The 22,833-nt window shown below is 40.6% G+C and overlaps 1 protein-coding gene across 5 annotated transcripts in view; it reads right to left on the minus strand.

Moving 5' to 3' along the window:
- Rgs7 (regulator of G protein signaling 7) overlaps window positions 1–22,833 on the minus strand; it is a 351,190-nt gene that overhangs the window by 141,702 nt on the left and 186,655 nt on the right. For all 5 annotated transcript variants that reach the window (XM_050142896.1, XM_050142894.1, XM_050142892.1 and 2 more), the window contains one exon: window positions 13,027–13,123. In XM_050142896.1, coding sequence (XP_049998853.1) covers window positions 13,027–13,123 — 97 coding nt within the window. The remainder of the gene's footprint in view (window positions 1–13,026; window positions 13,124–22,833) is intronic.

Below are 22,833 nucleotides of genomic sequence, written 5' to 3' on the forward strand. Positions count from 1 at the left end.
ATATTTGTACATTTAAATAAATGCATATGATACAATTAAAGATGTTTCATTACCTATAATATGTAATATACAAAGCATTTTTAAATACTGCTTCTGTTTAATCTTATTTTTTACAGATAGAAGATTGATTGACAGATAAATGAATGATAATTGGAGAGACATGGTAGATAGAGCAATCATGCAAAGAAACAAAGTTCATAAGATTTGTATTTCACATATCATTTCTGTATCATGGAGTATGTTTCTGTTCTCTGTGTCAGTTTATATATGTACATATATTTGTATCATAATCTCATATTATAAAATTATACATATAAAATATTATACACTATACTATACATAGTTTATTATTTTTCACCAAAACATCTATTATATGATATGTATATGTGCTTCTGGGTTTATGTAGCATATGCACACATATATGATTCCATATCATAACCTGGTATAATATGGTCTGTATTCATTACATTTTCCATCAACCTAAATTAAAATGGCACCAATATTACTTAAAGGTGGAAGTTATTTAACTGCTCTCCATTGTTACAAGGATGCAGATACATAAATATTCCATTTAAAGGCTGATACTTGCAGAATGTTAGTTCAGTGCAAGTATCTGAGATACTGGAAGTTCCTCTGGCAGCTCTTGCAGCCAGATCACATTCACCAAGGCCAGAGCTGTCTTGTGAGACATGGTGTTCTCACCTGAAGCATAAGAAATAGATGCAGGTCTGTTCACTGCCTTGCTGCTTTTTCCAGGTTTGGAGGAATATCACATTTAAATGCAAGAGTACTCAATATTCTAAAAATTAAATGTAATGCAAACAACAAAATTTAAATTGCAAGAGCCTGGGGATATTGAAGAAACTTGAAAACTATGTTCAGTTTCCCAATTATCAGCCATGAAACCCACACAAGGCAGCAACACAGAGCAAAGTACAGCCACCATCATTCAGTGTTCCCTGCTGGTAGGGAAGTTCGGGGCAGCACTAGGTACTCACATAACCTACTAAGGCAGAGGGCTCTTTATATTGCCAACCAATGAGAAACGACATTTGCTGAGGATGAATCTAAATGTGTCATTGTTCTTTACGTCATTGACACGGTCTACACACCAGGGACTGAGGGCTGAAGAGATGAACATTGCTTCTCTTCAGGTGCCAAAAATCACGTCACCCATCCATGAGGGACGATCGCCAGATAAAAGCAATTCAATGAAGAGCATAACTACAGAAAGAAATTGCGAAAGGGGGATGGTGAGAACAGGCTAGCCCACAGAAGGGGGCACAGTGGTGGTGTCCGTTCCAAGAATGATAAGGAGAGAAATCGCTGGAACCTTCTACATGTGATCAGAGATATGAGAACCATGAAGAGAAAACCACATGTTTCCATGCGTGTAAAAGACAGTGCAACCCAGCAGAGCACACATGGCCTTTAGATGCTGTGCTCTCTAGTTCACTATTTCACAGAAACACGTCCAGATTAACAACACTGTCAGCAATTCTATACCAATGAAGAGTCAGTGTAAACTAAACATACAGAAGTCTGTTCAGAAGAAAATGATGCTAGGGCGGCGTGTGGGAGAAGCAGGAGACCCCCCCCCCCCAGACCTCACCAGAGGCACTGCAGTAGCAGTCTGTCATTTGCAGGATGTGGAGATTCTAAAAGGGAACAAACAGAAGTGAGCTTCCAAATCTGCTGTTTCAAGGGAAAGGCAGCATTTCCCGATAAGCAGTTTCCAAAGTAGATTACTACCAAATGAAAATGGAATATGTCAACATCAGGGAAATCTCCCAAAACAAATTTCCAAGATTGCCTCTGACTCGCTCTGCTTTATTCTCACAGTAATGTTCCAGATGGCTCAGTGCACTAAGCACTGACATCATAATGAAGAAATCAGCTAACAAAGTTGGAGTGCGTCTTACAGGGGAAAGTCGGTATCAATATGTAATGATATTAAACGAGTGATGAGATATGAGAACAGTTAGAAAGGAACTCATCCGCTGGGGGGGTCCAGTTTCGATGGCTCTCTGTCATGGGGAATAAAAGATAGCACGCATGAAAGAGTGTTAAAAGTTAGAAGACATCTCGAAGATCTTGGGCATGGCTACAATGAAATGAAAACAGCCGGTACGGACTGAACAGATAGATTTTTCTCATTGCTTACGCCATCTTGGCAGCACTCTTGGTTAGAGGCTTTCCAGACACTAAGACAGGAAGTGATGAGCACAGAGAAGACAAGAAAATTGTTTAAGGTGACCAGCTCTCAGCTCCCACGTATGATGAAAAGGGGGGACATATTTGCTGAGGTACAAGCAGGAACTGGGGATGATCAGACAGGGGAAAGTGAAACTGTCGTTGTCACTAACAACTGCCCAGCTTTAAAGAAACATGAGGTAGAACACTGCACTATGATGGACATCACTGGCAGCTATCCCACAGTGGCAATGATATTGAATTGGGCACAGCATGCAAACTCAACGAGAGTGTGCACACTGGCTGCCCCTGAACAGGTGACTCTGATATCATTACAGGTAGTCAGAAACGATTAGAAAAAATAAACCATGTCATCTGCTTCTTAGAAAAAAAAGCAAAACAGAATATATTTTGCTTTGAAAACAGAAATCTAGCAAATGCCTTCCCATCACTAAGAAAACCCTGCATCCACTGTCGGCAATTTGTTGGCCCTGGCAACAGATTAACTATCTAGCAGGAATAGGAATGTCACACCCAGCCTAAGCACAGTGTGGTAATAAAGTCATTATTAGAATGAAAATGACAGCTGAAATAGAGTTTCTGTTCGTTGCTCGTTTCTCTGCTTTATGCACAGTAGTTAGAAATATTGAGTTGTCCAGTGATACTGCAATGGAAACTAAACTTAAGACCCAACCACTCCATCTCCCCCGTTCATATCTCCTTAGCGGTATGTTTTCATCCTTTGAACTGTTTATATTTTAAGACACAATTGGTAACAAATTCTACCTTTTAATTACTTAAGATATTTAAATGGTTAATAGCACTCTTTGTGTCCAAAGGACGCCTTTTCAAGTGTATCCTTGAAGCATTTCAAGTTCTGTAAATTCTGTCTGGATATTTGATTAAAATATGGCACAAAATACTCGCTTTTGTTTTCATAATTACAGTTTTGAGATTATAATTACCTTTGAGCTCCTTTTCCTCCCGCCAAACCTTCCCACATACCTCTCCCCACCGTCTTTCAAAATCACAGCCTGATCTTTCACTAATCATTCTTACATGCATATAAGCACTTACATATATATTCCTAAGTATACCCTACTCAGTCTGTATAATATTACTTGTATGCATGTATTCATTTGGTCAATTGGTGTCTTCTCCTCCAGGGAAAACCGCCTCATCCATTCCCAGCTTTCCTCGGTTGCCCATAGTTTCTTGTGTAAGGCTGAAGCTTTTAGTCCATCCATTTGGCATGTCTATCGGTGACATCCTTCTTCAGCCCTCACTGGGTCAGACATGTTGGTGAGACTTCCGGGCTGCAGCCTCTGACATTCTTTGAAGCCACAATCTCACGGCAAACTCTATGGTTCTCTGACTCTTACAATCGTTCTGTCCCCTCTTCATCAATGTTCCCTGAACCTTCAGTAGCTGAATGTTTTATGGATGTGTTCATTGGAACTGGGCTCCATGACTCTGCATTTTGATTGGTAGTGATCTGGGGCTTTTGCTGTTGTTTGTTTGACTGGTTGGTTTGGTTTTTCGCCTGTTTGTTTGCTATTTAAATTCTTCTACAGTACTGGCAATGGCATCCAGGGAAAATGATCTCCCACTGAGCTATGTCTGCAGCCTTCTGTTTACCTTTTTACCTTGAGACAGAATCTCCTTGTAACCCAAGCCAACCTTGGACCTGAGATTTTTCTGTCTCCAATCTGTAAGGAGCAGGATAACAGGCCCAGGTCACTAAACCCAGCTGAAATACTTAACTCATAGTTTGACAAGACCGTAATCATGTGATTGTGAATACGGAAAAGTTGATTATCTCTTTCTTTCCCATCTTTTTTTTAAGGTCTTTATGTGGTTTTGTGGATCCAAAATATGCATTGGAATGATGACTTTAGGGGACCGATACTCAGTGGTCCCTCACACCCTTCCACGGGTCTTCTATGTCAGCGTGGGAGCCGTTCTTTGAAAAGGCAATGTCTTTCAGTAAATCAGTTACTTTCTCTGTGGTTAAGCTGACTGAAACTATATAAACATTATATTTGAAAGAGTGATTTTCAGAATGTGAGTTCAGGGCAAGCACCCGACATGCTAATAGTGACTATATGTCTATGTGTGGGTTTGTGAATGTGACCCAGGTGCCCATGGAAGCCAGAGGCATCAGATCTGCCAGGAGCCTGAGGTCTAGGTAGCTGCTATTTAACTAACGTAAGACCCGAGAACTAAATTTGGGTCTTCTGCAAGAGAAGCAAAAACCTCACCTGATTAGTTATCTCTTTAGCTCCTGGCTAGGATGATTCTTGTCGATCATCTTTTACGTCTTCACCTCTGCCAGTGCTCTCCCCTCCTCCACCTGCTAAGACTTTACCTTTTCTTAAAAGTTGACATCATTAGTAACACTGGCTTCCAGATTTAACAACCACCAGGCATCCAATACCAACAAGAATATCCCAGACGTTTAGAACATAATTTATAGCTGCAGTGTTCTCTGACTTTGAGAGGGCCCGTTAGCCATGCCAAGAGTCTTGGCCATTATGATGTGCAGACCTTTGTCCTGGAACAGACTGATAATTTTAGAAAATATGAAATATACTGCATCAGTTTCACTTTGTCCAAAGGGCAAGACAGCTTCATTCCTTAGTGGTGCTCAAGTCCCCTTTAAGGTATCAGACCCATGTGCTTGCCCATCACATGGGCCACCTCAGGTTTCCACCTGGGCATGAAAAACCTGGAAATCTACAGTGTGGGTCTACAGTATTTTCAGAGAGGTGCAGAAGAGGGCATTGGAGCATCTGGAACTGGAGTTGCAAACGGTAGCAAGCTACAGTGTAGTCCTGGGAATCAAGCCCAGGTCCTTGGGAAGAACAGTCAGTAGCCTTAACTGTTGAGTTAGTTTTTTTAATTGTATGCTAAGTATTAGCACTATTCTTATCCTATTGGTCCTTTCTTGCTGATCTCTCCTAAAGTTTCTGTCTGTAGCTTTGAACTTGCCTAGGATACTATAAGGGGAAAACAATAACAACAGAATTTCTGACAAAATATCTTTTAGAGTTGTTTTCTAGAGAAACCTGTTTTTTTGCAGAACCCATGATATCTTTTCCTATTAAAAATATGGACAGAAGAAAAAAATATCCCAGGATGGGTCGGTTTCAGAAAGGAACATCTCTAGACTCTTAAAAGCATCTTAGTATTAGGTAAACAGTACCCCAGGCTTAATAGAAAACTTACATATCATTTTCCTCTACCTTGTGCTATGTTTTAGTGTGAGGAATCAAGTTCAGTGGCTTGTGCATCTGTGCATGTTATGAAGACACTCTTCTATTGAAGTTCTGGCACCCAACCCTATTTTAAAAGACTCACTAAGGGTCCCAAGCAGGACTTGACCTTACCGTCTCTAACCCGAATGTCAAGTATTGCAATCAGCTACGTGTGCACACCACCATGTTCTATTCTTGCTATGATTTTCAAGTTGAGAACCAATTACATTTTGGTGGAATGTAAGAAAAGCTTAATCCTTCATAAAAGCCATGCTCCCCAAGTCCATTTGAATTTTGTTTCTTTTGACGTGAACCTGCATAGCTATTCACATGACAGGTTTAAGCCTACATCAATCACCGCTGTGTAACACTGATATTTATGCAAGCCTTAGAAAGTAAGGGAAAAGAAACAGATCACATTTAAGTTATCACATTTAAAATGAACTTTTTTTTTAAAAAAAAAAGCTCATACACTGCCTATTTTCCCATGCATGGCTAAAATCAAGTCAGCTAAAAAACTAGGTACACAGAAGGAGGACTGAAATAAAAACGACTAATTACTCTGTGTCCAATAATACATACTAAACCAGATTCTACTTTTTTGGGGGGTTGTAGGAAGTTTCTCGGCTTCCTTAGTTAATCAAATTAGCTGAACGGTGGTATAGAGCTCCGGGGAGGAAATTGTTGGAACGGACATAGAAAGTTAAGATGCTTTTCTGAACCCTAAAAGCTTCCAGAGTCTTGGGATATAAGACGGCGAAGGTACAGTGTCTGCTCAGTATGTGCAAAACACTGAACTCGTTTTTTTATTAAAAAATATTTATTTTTTATTATGTATACAGTGTTCTGTCTGCATATATGCCTACTCGCCAGAGAGAGCATCAGATCTCATTTCAGATGGTTGTGAGCCATCATGTAGTTGCTGGGAATTGAACTCAGGACCTTTAGGAAGAGCAGGCAACGCTCTTAATCTCTGAGCCATCTCTCCAGCCCCTGAACTCGGTTTTAGAGATAGCTGCGACCCTAGCTCAGTGGTAGAGAGAGCCCTTGTCTCACATGTGGGAAGCCTTAGGTTCAGTGTCTAACACCCCCTCTCCCCCCAAAAAACAAAAAATCTTAGAGAAGATTGTTGTCCAGCAATTTTTTTTCTTTCTCATTGGTGGCAAGGCATCTGCAAGGTGGTGTGTTAAATGTGAACGTTTCAGATAAAGAAGCAAAGTAGCAATGAAAAAGTGCTTAGAGAAGCGGCTCCCTACGCAGCCTGTGACACAGAACCTCCGGAAACTAATTAAAGATAAACTATATGAAAGTCAGAGAGGCCAGCTAGGGATCTCTATTCACTGTTCCCTGTTTTCTTCCCCATTGACAGTGCTTCTTAATCTAGAGCAGGCACCTGTCTTTTGGACTTCCCTGAATCGTTTTAGTAATTTCACCTGTAAACCTCTTAGGTGACTTGCTTTGCAGGGGCCTTTTGTTTAATAACGGTCAACGGGCATTCTCACAAACTCTTTGGATCTCAAGGGTCATTCCTTAAGCATTGCTACATGCAAATTTAATGGAAACGTATAGACTCTGCAGTGAACTGAGAACTCTGGTTTGTTTCCTGCGGTTCTCAGTGGAAACAGAATAACTTCCAAGTCAACCTACAGAAGGCAATGGAAGTCTTCCAAGAGTGAAGCTTGTGTCTAGTTCTACAGAGGAACAGAATTGTTGAATGTCAAGGGCATGAGACATTGAGAGAGCACTAGCTCAGCAAACGTGTTTCTTCTGAAGCTAGGTTAATCTAAAGGTGATGGGACGGTGGGTGGTGGATGTCTCTACAGATATTATCAGAGGTTTGGTCAAGTCTTGACTTTAAGCTTCTACTTCATGAGTACACCAATAATGTCTCTTTTATATTCTTACACTGCACAGATCCTCACCCTTTTGAAGAAAGTGGAGAGTTGTTACTTCATGTGAGGACGGGTTACTTTTGACACTCAAATGTTTGCAGTCCTGACACTGAGTGCTGTATCACAAGGCATGGTGGGATTGCATGTTCTGTCATTAGGAGGTCTTTACCCTTCTGTGTTCCGGATGCTTCAAGTGAACTCGGGTGAGCAATGCTCTCCACCAGAACATGGAAGCTGTCCCAGAGGAACCACATCTGCTCCTCACACGTGTTCCTGTTCCACAGGTGCATCCTCTGACTTTCTCACCTTGGTTTTACTTTACTTGTTCCAAGACAGATCCTCTACTCCTGGGTTATAATACATATATGCATAAATCCCCTTAGTTACAAACCCTGATTATTCCAGGAGAGACCAACATTATATAATATCTTCCTCTATCACTTTCATTTAAAAAAATGTGTCTGAGGTCATTGGCATCCCGAGGTGTTAATTCTAATTGTCTAAATATGGGTAAAACTGTTGACAGTATCCCCTCCCTGAATTCACTGGCCTTATCACCCAACCCTTTTCTGTTGTTGAGCTATCATGAAGCCCTTTATAAATTCCTGAAGCCTTTTATTCATCATTTTTTTAAAGAAAATTTCACTGCCTTGCCTTAAATTTCTGCTCCAATTTAAGCCACAAATCCATTTCCTTTTTACACAAGCTGATATTCTCTAGCCCTCTTTTCAAGAGAAACCCAATTTTAAGCATCAATAAAGTGATTTCCCTGGTTCAAACGGAGCTGAGGGTCTATCTGAATGGTGGAACAATTGTGTAGCGTGCTCAAGATGTTGTCCTTAGTCCACAGAACCATGGTGAAGGGGATCTGGTCCCAGTTAGGTTGACCAGTGGGTGGCTCAGACCCATGGCTGTATGAGCAGCAAGAAATGGACTCTATGGTTATAGAAGAATAAAAGTTATAAAGTTGGAAGGTGTTTTGGGAGGTGTCGGATGGGAGAAAACCAGGAAGAGATGGAGCAAAAAAAGTGAGTACAAATGATGGAAATGCATTGAAGGCTTGTATAAAATTATCAAGGAATAGATTAAAACAAATCTATTATATTAAGACATTAATTTCTTCTTTTTCTTCAGAACAAGATTCTAAGTTCTTGGAGTTGCAGCTCCTGCCTTCTCCTCTTAACTCATGCCCCTGCACTCCCCAAACACGGCATCCTTTCACACAGGTTACTGAAGGGTTATGTGCTTCCAGGCATGTGTCCTGACATAGAATCTTCCCTTCCATTTGGATGAGTCTAACACACACCTTACAAAAACTCTAAGCTGTCACCTTTACCAACCAATACCATTGATCTAGGATCCCTGGCAAAATTCTACATGGTTCAGGTTATGTGATATATACTATGAAAAAAAATCTTAAAGTTTTTTTTTGTTTACTAGAATATCACTGAAAACATTAAGCAGTTCTTTTACAAAAAGTCCTTCTTTAAAGCTAAATAATTTTTATATGTTGTCAAAGCCACACAAACATGAAAGTGCAGAAAATTTCTAAATCAACATCAAAGCAAATAGTCTCAATAAAAACTATAATGATTGTTGAGCCAGCTAGCAAATATCTAATAAACACCTCTCATGCTGGAGTTTGAATCTGGGATGACAGGAGTGAGCATATGGAGTCTTCCCATAGTTTACACGATTGTCAAGGGGCATTACCAATTGCTACCATGAATGACTTTATAATACCAGATGGAATAAAGTCCTCAGAGAGGAAAGAACATGGTGTTAGGAGAAGACGCAAGAAAAGAAAACCAGTGTGGACAGGAGAGATGATTTCTCAACAGAACAAATGGGTGAAGAGCAGGAAGTGTTTCAGATGGTAAGGATATCCTGGGTCCAATTGGACAATGACTTCGCAGGCTAGAAAGAAAGAGCACCGTGACATGAGGGCCAGGAGATTTGAAAAGACCAGTGTATTTTCATATGCCTGTGGAGCAAGAGAAAGTGGTATGAAAGAGGAGGTAGAACTAAATTCTGAGGGACAAAAAAACATATTTCAGACTAGAGTCACACTAGAGCAAATGGTCGTGAGACAAAGTATTTTATAGCTATTCTAATAACACCTGATGGCAATGTAGACTCAAGGAGAAGAGGTTATAGGAGAGGCAGGGTAATGAGAACATTCATATAATAATCTTTATAATGACAAAAAAATGAGAAGAGGCTGAAGGTAAGACAATGAATCTCATTTTGGACAAGTTGAATTTGAGGGCTTCTTTGAGATATTCAAATAGAAATATTATATTAGAAGCTAAATTGAATGAGGGTCAAAGAAAAACTTGAATTACACAAATGCTTTAGCATAGAATTCATAATGAAAGCCATGAGCAAGGGGCATTACCCCAGGACAGGAAGCAGAGTGCGAATTCCACCACTGCGCCACAGCATCTCTTACTCCCGGATCATTTGCACAAGGACAGCCAGCCCCGGAGAGGCTAGGCGCCCGGCTCCCCAACTCTAAGCCAGTCTTTCTTCCCCCTTCACTAATTCTCTGAATTGTGTACATGTAAGGAAAGGAATCTGCAAGAAACCTTTAGGCTAACCCGCAAACTTCAGAGATGAAGAAACTAGAGAGGTTTAGCCAAAGTCGTAGTGACCCAGAGAAGAAACAAAGACCAAGGTCATTTTATAAGCACTCTGGAAGATTTCCACCTGGGGGTGGGGGGCTGCAGACTGGAGGCTGGACTGAAATAGACATGTCTTTGTCATGCTGAAAAAAACGGCTCTTTGGCCCAAAGGAAAACTCAAGGCAGAGGTCAGAATGGCAATAGTTTTCAAAATCAGTTCCACTATAGATTAAATAATAGCATACAAGACAGAAATGGATGAAAGGTTGAACTTCCTGACCTTCCAAATCCTTTGCTATGAAACAAACTCATTATTTTGAATATCGTAAGAAATAAATTAATGTATTTACAATCCCTAACTACTTGGCACTTTTCTAAATTACTGATTAATATTTATGCCAAATATCAACATGAAGATAAATCACTATCATTAAAAACAAAATAAAGAGAATGGCAGCCAGGCATGGTGTGGCCATTCTGCAACCCCAGCACTCAGGAGGCTGAGGGGAGGAGATAGTGACTATGAGATCAACCTGGGCACACCGTGAGTGACACTGTGTCTCAAATAAATGAAAGCAGAACAGACTTCAGACACTTATTCAAATACTATGAACACATTAGAATACTAACAAAGCAAATATTCCTCTCATGGGTCCTAAGGACCATTATGTATTGTAAACTTATTAGACCCTTAGCCTCCAAAGCACCCATGATTATATAAGCCAAAAATATACACTCAAATAATACTCAGTCTACTTAGAATGCAATATATTCTCTAAGAAAAAGCATAAAAATATATTATTTCAACAGCTTGTTAAGCAACAAAGGACCTACTTTTGTTGTCAATTTTGATTCTTTCAAGCATGCATGTAGCCAAAGTAAAATAGCAAGGCTGTAAAATATAAGTACAACAAACAAATATCTTTAAAATGTGAGATCAACAGTCTCCTCTAGCATTCGTGGCTTTTCTGCTCTGTTTGAGATGTGGGTCTCTATTGTGCTGACGTTCAGAGTCTGATAGGAAGCATTTTCAACTGATGACAGTGCCACGGACTGCCCCACCACAGATGTCAGACGTGAGAAGAATGAACACCGTAAGTCACAGGATATGAATTCTAGGGAAACTGTTTCCATGCAGACTGGGACCTATGAAATTCATTTAAAGAAAATGTCAGAAAAAGCTACAGATATGCCCTTAACTTTACAGTTATTTTTTCCAATCTGCAGAAACAATGGCACAAATTTGAGTAAACATTTTATATTGTACTGGAGAACGTATGACCAAAGTCCAGATAGATCACCCTACTTGAACGGAGAAGGATTTGAGTCAAAAATTACTCCCGGAAGCACAGCAGACACTTCTCAGCTACTGTCTCAGAATTCATCTCAGGTGTCTCCTATATATAACCTGAAACAATCTACTATGCTCACATCCCAGGGCTCCCACATACCCAATTAAGGCAATAAAAGCCAGACGTGCTGGGGAGATGCTTATTGGGTAAAACACTTGCTGCACAAGCATGAGACTCTGAATTTGGTCCCTAGAAACCATGGAAAACATCCAGGCATAGTGTAGGCTTGTAACCCTAATGCAAGAGAGATGGAGACAGAGAGAGCCCAGGTGCTCACCAATACACCAACCCAGCCCGAATATGGAGCTCCTGGTTCAGGGAAAGATCTTGCCTCAAAAAATAACATGGGCAAGCAATTGAAGAAGACACATGTGCAAAAGTGCACTTACATATCCACAGACAAAAACAACAATAGATGACAACGGACTTGGGTAATTCTCAGTGGTAGCGCTCTGGAACTAGTATGCGCCAGGTTGATTCAAGTGCCAGTACTACAAATATATATATATACACATCCATATATGTATTCATAGTAATTTTTGAGGTCGCTCAGGCCTATAGTTCAGGAGGCTGACGCAAGAGGGTCACTATGAGTTTCAGTCCAGTCTGGACTGCAGAGTGAGACTTTTTCCTCAATAAATCAAATAAAAAATAAACAAGTAAAAAAAATAATAGATAAGTAATGAGTCACGAGAAAAAATATGAATAGAATATTAAATTTACCAAAGAACTTCAAGACAAAAAAGAATAAAATGAAATTATAGTTGTATGTTTAAGAAAAAGAAGAAAACGGAGTCACATTTATCTTCCAATATGTTGTTTTCCCAGTAGTTTATTACAGGGGAAATTTATTTTTCTGTATTGTTCTAAGCAGCATAGAAACCATGAAGTGAACATTTTGAGAGCATCCTTTAAAAGAAAAGAAAATAGCAAATTAGCCAGACGGTGGTGGCACACGCCTTTAATCCCAGCACTTGGGAGGCAGAGGCAGGCGGATCTCTGTGAGTTCGAGGCCAGCCTGGTCTACAAGAGCTAGTTCCAGGACCGGAACCAAAAAGCTATGGTGTTTCAGGCATACCCCACACCCAGTTTTTGACATGGGTTATGCAGAGCCAAATTTAGTATGTGTGATCAGGACCGTACACCCAAAACCATCTCTCCAAACCTCTCATCGCAACATTCTACACAAACATTTAAAAGCTCTCTATCACCCCTGTTAATCGGAATTTCAGTCCTGTGGTTGGCTTTTAGAGACACAAATTCGAGCCACCACTGCTCATGACCTGTTGGCTGTGTCATTGCCCAGTTCTCAGCATGGTAAACACTGGGGTGGTTCCTGGTGATCAGATCCTTCCTGGCTTTCCCAATTCCGAGCAATGCTGTGCTTCAAGACTCCTTCCCTGACTTCTCCTTAGTTGTCTGCACTCTCTCAACTTCCACATCCCGTCTGCATGGCATTGTTTTACACATCACTATTTATTTTCATATGGTTCTTTTCTCTTTTATCATATGCGTTCATGCTGTCTTTCAAGTGAGACCCTGTATCGAGTTAGGACTCTTGGTTCACGGCATGTCTTACCCTCATTTCCAGGTTCTAAACACCGTAATGAAGGTGCCACGGCATCTTACCAGCTGCTGTTTAACTGCACACCAGAGGTTCATGAAACACACAGTGAAGAAAGCGGAGCTGTGCTGGATGCACACTTACCAGAGAAGACACTAGGTATCTTGGAAAGGAAGCTTTTGACAGTGCGGATGGGAATTCCATTTTTTTCATCTTGCATGCGTGCTATGACATCTTCCATCTAAATGATAAAACAGAGAAAATGGTGAAAGTTGAATTTTGGAGGAAATTGCTGTTTCATAATTTTTTGAACTCTAGCTTTGCCTAATGAAGAATAATTCTACACTCTTGTCTTTCTATAATTTATTGCATTTATAGTTTTAAGACTTGCCAAACAAAGTAGGAAGAGGGTAACAAGTGGGGAAAGAGACTATTTGGGGTGCATTAAACCAGCGATAAGGATTTTGTGCTTTAACATTGCAGGTTACATAGTCTTCGGCTTTAAAAAGTGGGGATAAACAGTAACCGGGTAAGAAAGCACTGTTGGCAGAGTCACATCGTCTCAGCTTGGCTTAACTCAGGCCAAAAGCAAGTGGATGCCTGGGAACAATCTGCGTGGACTTTTCTTCAACATGGGAACTTCTACAGCTTGGGTTAACATTTGAGTTCAGTCTGCTTGGAAATGCAGGGCAGACTGAAAACCACTGGCTGCTTCACTTGCTAGAATGAGAGGAAGAGAGAGGGGGGACCTTTGTGTCCAGTTGGAAGATTGCACCGTGACCTCTTTCTTTCATCTTGTTCATCCACTCTCCTTTACACTGAAGTATTTGCACAATTCTAAAACTGTTCAACCCCAAGTCAAGGTAAGGAAGGACTGTGGGAGGCAGAGAGAGGGGCTGAGAACAGCACAAAATGGCCGGCCCACAGAATGAACTAACCAGGGCTCATAAGGCCTCATGAGAGAGACTGGATCAATAATCAGGGAGCCTGAGCTAGGTCCTTTGCATGTATGTTATGATGTGTAGCTTGACATTCTTGAGGCACTCCCAACAGTAGCAGTAGGGATTTTCTCTGACTCTCTTTTTCATGGTCTTGGGACCCTTTTTCTTCTACTGGGTTGCTTCATCCAGCCTTGATATGAGGGGATTGCCTAATCTTACTGTAATTTGTTATGACGTGTTTGGTTGATATCGCTGGGAGGCTTTCTCTTTTCTGAAGGAAAATGGAGGAGGAAGAGTGGATCTGAGGGAGAAGGGAAATGTGGGGAGGAACTGGGAAGAAAGGAAGAGGGGTCATGGGCTATAATATACTGCAGTCAGGCTGCAATATATGAGAGAATAGTAAAAAGAAATCTCTTCATCACTGAGCCTAAGGTGGAATTTAGTTCTATAGTAAGCATTCAATCAAAGCCTCAGCGTCTCTTCATGTGCTTCACACCTATGTGACATAAAACCACACAAGGATTCTCAGGCTGTAGTGCATTCATTGAGCTACCTTTCTGCAGTCAGTGGGCATCGTCCCTCAGTCAGACTCCCTATCAGGTACTGGGCTATGAAAATCTGTAAAATAGCATCCCTGCCCTTAAAACAAAAATGCAGAGCCAGAAGTGAGCAGTCAGGTGAAATGAGTAAAGCTCGCAGTTTAGTGAGCTCTGTACCAGCATCCATTTCCCATCTCGGTAATTACGCCATGCTTATATAAGAGGCTAACAGGAAGGGAAGCCAAGAATGGCCCGATGGGAAATCTCTGTGTTATTTTTGCATCTTTTCTGTAAGTCTAAAATTATTTCAAAGTAAAAAAGTTTAAAAGAAGCCATACTCTATACTTTATATCAGTGAGTCACCTAATTCCCACCACACAGTTCCAGAGTGGTTTTCAACTAAAAAAAAAAAATCTAATTTGCTTGGATAAATGTCATTTGATTTCTTAACATTCAGAATACCTGGGTGGGAGAGGTTTTCATGCACAACAGGTCTAGATTCGACTCTCAATACTTGTAATTACAGTACTTTGAGTGAATTAAATAATTTCACTAAGACTTACTCTCCTTTTTCATAAAACAGAAAGAACAATGTTTAGAACCAATCCTTAAAAAAACGTTGTCTGGGCACCTGGTGTTGGCACTGGAATAAAATAAAATAAAGTGCAATGATACAGCCAACACAAGGCCTGGCAGACAGATAGGACAACCAACACTGGACTCGAAATGTTCCATGTACTTCTGAGGCTTAAGAATGTCTCTATTTCAGCACATGCAGACATCCTTCATTGTATCCTGCTGCCTGAAAACATCCCAGTGTTAACTCCAGCTCGTGGACACGTGAGCCAGTAAGAAGTATGCAGACAACTCAGAGCAAGCCCCCAGATCCATTCCTCCTCTCCTGGCTGGAAGTCTACACCCTGGTCTGCTCCAGGGCGGCAGCTTCAGTGACTTCTCAAGTGTGGTTGGTCAGAGAAGTGAGTTTCAGAACTGCGACACACAGTGCACAAATAAGGGGGCTTGAGGTTGCTCTCTCTTTTCTATCCCTTTCTCCTTGATTGATGTGCTCAATCCAAACAGAAATGGAAGATATTTTTATTACTGGGTCTCCAAAATCCCTAACAGAAATCGAATACTCTACTTCAGTAATAAGGATAGCAGAGTATAGAAACATAAAATAGATATTCTGACTTTTTATTTAGTTACTGCTTGCCCTTGATTCACCTGACACGATGCTCAGAAATGAAGAATAAGCTGCTTCGCCTGCCTCATATCAGCCTGTAAGCCCCTGTATTATCTGCTTAAAGGCTTAACCGGGCCGATTAGACAGCCGCAGAGTCCCCTCTGCATCCTCTGTGCTCTCCCAAGAATGTGGCGTTGATGAATGCGGGTACAGAGCAATGAGCAAAGGGACTTTGCCCATGAAGTCACCTCTATGTGAAGGGGCACTCTAGAGCAAGGCTAGGAGGATGACAATTTAAAGTGACCTGTGTTATAGCAGCTCACAGTCTTTTTCTTTCTTATCTTTTCTTGATTTGGGGTCTTGATATGCAGCCCAATTTGAGAGCCTTCTGCTTCCATTTGCTGGATGCTAGATCTGAATCATATTTTCTATGATGGGAAAAATTTTTAACTATAATGAAAAAACTAGAATTTGTGCTCTAAACTGAAAATACAATTATGCAAAGTTGTTTAGGTGTTTGAATATTTGTTTGGACATGACTTATCCATAAATGTTACTACAGAGCACATGAGCACTAACTAACAAATAAATAAAACAGCAGCAAAATCTAATGCAAAGAAAAAGACACTAACCTGGTTCCTAAACCCTAAAGTGAACAACAACAACAACAAAAAAAAAACCTGCCTGTTCAAAGGTGGTGCACACTTTTAGTCCTGGCACTCAGGGAACAGAGATCTCTGTGAGTTCAAGGCCAGCCTAGTCTACAAAGTTTGTTCCAGGACAGCCAGGACAAAGCAAGTACACAGAAGAAACTCTGCCTCGGGGTTTGGGGGGGGGGGACAAATCTGTCCTCTATCTTAGAATGTCAATTTGATGTCAGTCTTCAATTAATTACCTTAGAAATGTTAGAAATACCAGCTGGACGAGAAAAGGAATGCTAACCACAGGCAACCCCAGTAATAGAGGAAAATGGACAGCAAGAGAAATAAAAGATTGCAAAATTTATTCTAACCAGTATTAAAAGTCTCCAGGACAATTTAGTTTAAGATCAAGGAGATAAAAGAAAAAGAAAAAAAATTCACATGTTTAGGAGCTCCATGAACAGATATGATACACATGCATGCGGTATTCATGTGGTGGTGTATATGTGTGTGCATATGTATTTACACACACACACACATGTCTTTGCCCCACCATTCTGGGCACATTATATACTCTTCAGGTTCCTGGTAATGCCCAACACAATGAGTGCTGTAAACAGGTACTCGGGTGGATCTGCTGAGTTAAAGCCAAAGGAACAAGGCTATGGATCAATTTTAACTTAGATTGCCTATAGATGGTGCTTGTTTCGGTTCCTCAAAGAGAGGGAATTTGAATAGAAAAATGTTAGGATATTTGTATATCTAAACCAAGAACCATGTGAACTAAAAATAGAAGAAACAAGGCTTTGCCCATTTCTGACAGGTGAAAATGCTGCTCTCAGATTTTCTTCTTTGGGAATTTCCCTCCTAGCCTGCTTTCTCTTTCAGTTCCACTGAATGCAAGCGGAACTGCATTTATTAGAGAAATTTATTAGACTCATTTATTAGAGAAATTTCTTCCATGAACATGTCACATCAAGCTGTTGTCTGGGACTTTCTGCTTGTATATGTGACTCCAGTTCACAGCTATATAGAAAGTCTCAAGATAAAGGATCTGTCGAATGACAACATGGGCTCCTTTTATGGTGGTTCATAGCTGCCTTTTCTTCTGGAGTATCTTAAGCAGCAGCTCAGTGCTTGGGATGACATTCACACACCGATCAGGCTAAAGAGTTGCAGCCCACACACTCGGGGGGGGGGGGAGCATCAAAGGAAAAGCACATTATGAAGACTTATCTTTAAAGAGCTACAGTGTATTGAGGAGAGGCCCCAGACAGGACCATACGTTCGGATGGGAAAGCTTCCTATCTCTCCACTGTTCTCAACAGCAATGGGAGCTCAATTCAATTAACCACACAGTTGTGTTTACCAGAAAGGTTTGTACAACATCATTAGCATTGACTTCATTAGCTCCAGTCACCCTGTGAGACACCCCGACTGCCAGCAAGGCACCCAAGTGGGGCTGAAACATGTTATACCGCTATGGCTCTGAGAGAGAAATGAATCGATCACAATTTCACAGGAAGTTTTCCGACTTTGTATTGCAACCCACCATTATTAAGCACAGACATTTGGTGACTTAATGAGAGCCTCACTGAGCATCTTGAATGGGTGTTTCTTATGTGCATATACTTTCAATTTATCACGTGCACCGTCATTTTCAGTGCTGGCTGTAGAAATGAGAGTAAGGACCACGAAAGTGCTTCTTGGATTCCTTAGACATTAGGTGGAGGCAGGTGGGCTGAAATTCACGTCTGCCCACATCACTCTTTCCCTTTCAGGGAGCTTTTCCAAGGGAAAGCGCAACGTGTACTTCTGAGCGGAGAAGTGTTAAGCAGAGAGAGCAGAGTGAGTTTCTAGTGAGAGTAAAATAATAACGAGATTACAATTTACAGCCCAAACTGGATTTTTGCTACAATCATTCAATTAAGGCTGTTTGTAATTGATGATTTCCCCCCATATTGCAGCTCATTTCGTTTACAGAACCCGCGGTTTCATCATTCGTAACAATTGTGAATATAAGCCAATCTGAACTACTTATGGAAATCTAGCCTAAATCATTTACTGGACAATTTAAAAAAAAAACAATAAAGATCAAAAATTTTACTTGTTATGATTTTTTAAGAAAGTTTTTTAATGTATGTCATTTTAATTTTTTAAAAAACAAAAGCATTTCTTTGATCTATCTTAAGAAATATAGCTTCAACTCAAATAAAGTGGGAAAAAAATTTAAAGAATGATCATTATATTTGTTGAGATTACTTGGGTTGTTACTGGGAAAAAATAACAATTGATCATGTATTATTTTAATATTGATTAATTAATGTGCAAAGTACTGAGTTTATTCTAGGATTTCGCACTTGTGAGTAAGTTCTCTGTGACTGGCGTCCCCTTTTCATTTTTTTTTTTTTAATTTGGAGACAGTATCTCACTGTTACCCATGAGGGCCTTGAATTTTCTTAGCTCTGCCTCCCAAAGTGTACTACAAGTGTGTACTACAAGACCCAATCAAAACTCCAATTTAAATTGGTATGAATAAAGAAAAGTTTGCCTTGGTTTTGCTTAACTCGGGGGTGATGATGCATGTTCACACATGTGTGGGTGTGTGAGCACATGGGACACACGTGTGTGTGTGCATATGGAGGCTAGAAATTATTCCTAGGTATTGTTCAGCACAAGCCATTTACTATCTTTTGGAAGCCAAGTCTCTCGCTAGACCTTGGCCTTGCCGGTTTGTCTAGGCTGGAACAAGCTCTCAAAAAATGAGGAGGGCAGCTCCTAAGGAATGACAACCAAAATTGAACTCTAGCACCCACATGCATATACAAAACACATGAATCTATACCTCCACACACATGGACCTGTGAATTCATAACCCATACACACAAAACCTATCAGAGAACACACAACCCCATGGATTGCAATTTATGTGGCTGTTCATATTTCTTCTTAGTATAATCTAAAATTGCCATACTATTCTTCCACTTTTCTATTTCAGCCTGTAAACACTTCATGCCACATACACACTCGCCAATGGCTCAGGCCTCACCTTATACCTGTGCTCTCTGCAGGGTCCCTCTTGCTTCCATCTGGGCCTGTGCAAATCCAATTATACTTTCAGGATCTGTCAAATTTTAATGTCTTACTAAGTCTTTCTCATTCCTTTCTGTGATAGCCAATACTGTCTCCTTTCCCTGTGACAGACTTAGTAGTGCTCCCTTCATGTTCAATGCCTGGATTTCTGTCTCCCTTTTTCTCTCTGAGGCAGAGAACATAATTATGGAAGGTGTCTGGTTTTATAAGCCTCTGTACTGTTTGCGCCTTCTTTGCTTTCTTGCATTTGTGTGTTTGCTTCTGTCTTTTTGTTTTGTGTTGTGTTATTTCATGGGGTGTATTCGGTCTCCTGCGTCGTCATTCATTTATTTATTTTGGAGACCGGTGTCTCCCAACACAGCACCGCTTGGCCTTGAAAATGTAATCCTCCAGTCTCCACCTCTCGAGTGCTGGGATTATAGATATACACTACCAGTCCCAGCCTTCTGCTTTGTTTCACCCCGAGTATACAAAACGTTGCCTGCATAGTTAGGGATATTTCCCATTTAATTATTACAGAATCCCTATTTTAATAGGACTAAACTACTACACTTAATTTGGTTATTCAAACATCTGTTGTCTCATATTTTGAAGTTAAATATCCTTAACTGCCAGCTATATTCTTGGTGAACATTGTGGACTATTGCCAGGAACTTTAAAAACACAATTGATAGACACAGGAATCACATTTTTTTTTTAAAAAAAAATCTTTCAAAATTCAAGGTGTGAGAAAAGCCTTTTCTGAAAATATCGCTTACCCTTAGAGACTGAACATTTACCAGACCTTGCAACAATCAAATTGATAATGTGTTTGAGGCCATTTATTATGATGTAGTGTCTGTTTCGCTACTGGGTTCTCAGACTGTTTAAGTTCAGCCTACCTTTAAGGAAACTTTGTAATCAACCTTACCATAACTTGGACTTCCCCTCTAATCAGTTTTTGCAACCTAAGTTAAGGACATAGCTTTCATCTCAAATTACATATTGTTCCATGCCCTGATACAGGAGAGAGAGAGAGAGAGAGAGAGAGAGAGAGAGAGAGAGAGAGAGAGAAGGAGAGAGAGAAAGAGGGAGGGAGGGAGGGAGGGGGAGGCAAAGGGGAGTGGGTGTTGTGGTAATCATTTGCTGAAATCACCCAATAGGTTGAAAGCAACCGTAAAGAAACACATATTCACAGTAAATAATGGAATAAATATGCAGACATATAGGTGGGTAATATCTGTTCAAGTTTTGAGTGCTCTTTTGAGTCAGTGGGCTTCAGTAAAGTAATTTTCATTTATACACTATCATAAAGATGATTAAGACAACAGATTCCCCATTTCTTTCCCACACCATGTTTTCTGTGATGTTCAGTAAATACATAGCACAGCCCTGTGCGAAAAACAGAAAATATGGACAAAGAGAAGACAGGGGGAGGTACTGAGAATTAAAATTTGGGCTTGCTCTTGGTTTAAACCACTCTAAGAGAAAGAATCTTTTTTCTCTGATGCAGCACGGACATACCAAGATAATGGGAAAAGTAATTGCCAGTCTCCTTTTCTATTGCTTACATCTCTCCTATTCCTAGAAAAAATAATCAGTAGTCTTATCAAATCAACTTTCTCTGGGGAGAGTGGATCAGAGCCCCTGACACTAGAGGGCCTTCCTTGTAGAGTTTTTATCAATGCAAATGCTTCATTTATGAGGAGTTCTCTTCCTTCCTCTCCTATTTTAGCATCTGGAATTAATTTCAAACTCACCCAGTTGATGGAGGCCATGGAGGCTGTTCGTTTGTTCCTGGCTGCTCAGACCCGAAATAATTACACAGAATCTTTATTAATTGTGATACTGTTTAGCCAATAGCTCTAGCTTCTTATTGACTAACTCTTACATCTAAAATTAACCCATTTCCATTGTTTTATATTTTATCATGAGGTTTGTGGCCTAACGGCAAGGTTCCAACATTTCTGTCTCCAGCGGTGGCTACATGGTTTCTCTCTGACTCCACCTTCTCTCTCTCTCTCTTTCTCTCTCTCTCTCTCTCTCTCTCTCTCTCTCTCTCTCTCTCTCTCTCTCTCTCTCTCTCTCTCTCCAGCCTGGCTATGTTCTGTTAAGCCATTGGCTGAAAGCAGCTTCACTATTAGCCTATAAAAGCAACACATATACGGAAGGACTTCCCATACCATTCAGCCAACACAGTTTAGAAAATATAGACTAGTCATTCCCTAAAAATAATGTTAATAAATATTTTAAAAAGCAGACATTGATTTTGCTGAAAAGAAATGTAGAGCATGCCCTGAGGTTTTGGCAGAAATGACAAATAAAAATGTCAAAAGCTTGCCATTTAGAACATTACTAGGAAAGGTGGGGATACTCACAGTCTACACCCCCACAGAGTAGAATGGATTTGGAACAGCTTTGGAATGTAGGTATTGGTCTTATGATTCAGTTTTTTTTAACTTCCAGTTTCTCCTTACAGCCATTCGTGAATTTGCAACTTATAAATGTTTGCAAATATTGCTGAGGCCATTTATGATCTCCTGCTCCTTAAGTAATCCACTCTGTATGTAAATTACCTGTGACTGTACACCTGGTCGAACACCAAGATAATAGGAAAAATATGGCTCATTTCTGGCTACTGGATAGCAAAGGCCATTCCCAGATGTCTGTGCAATAAGCATTCTCCCTTTCTGCAGTGCCTCTTCATTTCTCTGGAACAGCAATGTACCTGCTCATTCCCAGCTCAGTCCCATGCTGAAGACCAGGGCATGGCAATAGCATACACTATGGAGTAAAGGGCCTCTGCCATCCCTAGAACTGACTGAGAAGTGTAAATTTCTTACCAGCAGTTAAAAAAAAGTTGTGTCATTGGTAATTTGTGTTCCAAACACCTTTTAAAGCCCTGGGTCACATCTGAGATTCTAGAAATACCAGTAGAGGTACAATCTAGTTCCTAGGAACTTATAAGGCCTGGCATTCAGTGACTTGGGGGAAGGCAGGAGGAAGAGAGAGCAAAAGCAAGAAGTGGGGAGAGAAGAACGAGATATACCAGTTGTCCTGGGGCCTTACCCAAGTCTTTCTCATCAGCTGAGAACTCCCATTCAGCAAGTGAATTGGCATCATTTCATGGGTACCCAAGCATTTTGGGAATATTGTATTTAAAAGAAAATTCTTCTACCACAAGCTACAGCCTTTCTCATCTACTTTTAAAAGGGCCAGTGTTACCTGAGAAATATTTTTGAGCTCTTAGGAAAGGCATTTCTCTAAACTATCAGATATAATCTATGTCATCAATGCGAGACAAGATCAAAGTGGTCACAAAAACCTATTTTCCCTGTGACAGATAACGGACAGAGAGGTGGGTGTGCTGTCCCAGTTTCAGAGGCTTCAGTCGGTGCTTGCTGAGCCACAACCTGGGGCAGTACAGCATGGTGGAAAGTATGTGGAGTTGGAGGCTCGCCTCATGGCAGGGAGAGACAGAGAGAGCGGACGCTGAGCGTAGTGGGCATGTTTCTAATCCTAGCGCTTAAGAGAAGCGCTGAGGAAGGAAGGCTGGTGCCAACCGGTCTACACAG

The sequence above is a fragment of the Alexandromys fortis genome, unplaced genomic scaffold (genome assembly GCF_014885135.2).
Source record: "Alexandromys fortis isolate MF-2015 unplaced genomic scaffold, M_Fortis_MF-2015_v1.1 scaffold_51, whole genome shotgun sequence".
Classification (NCBI taxonomy): Eukaryota; Metazoa; Chordata; class Mammalia; order Rodentia; family Cricetidae; genus Alexandromys; species Alexandromys fortis.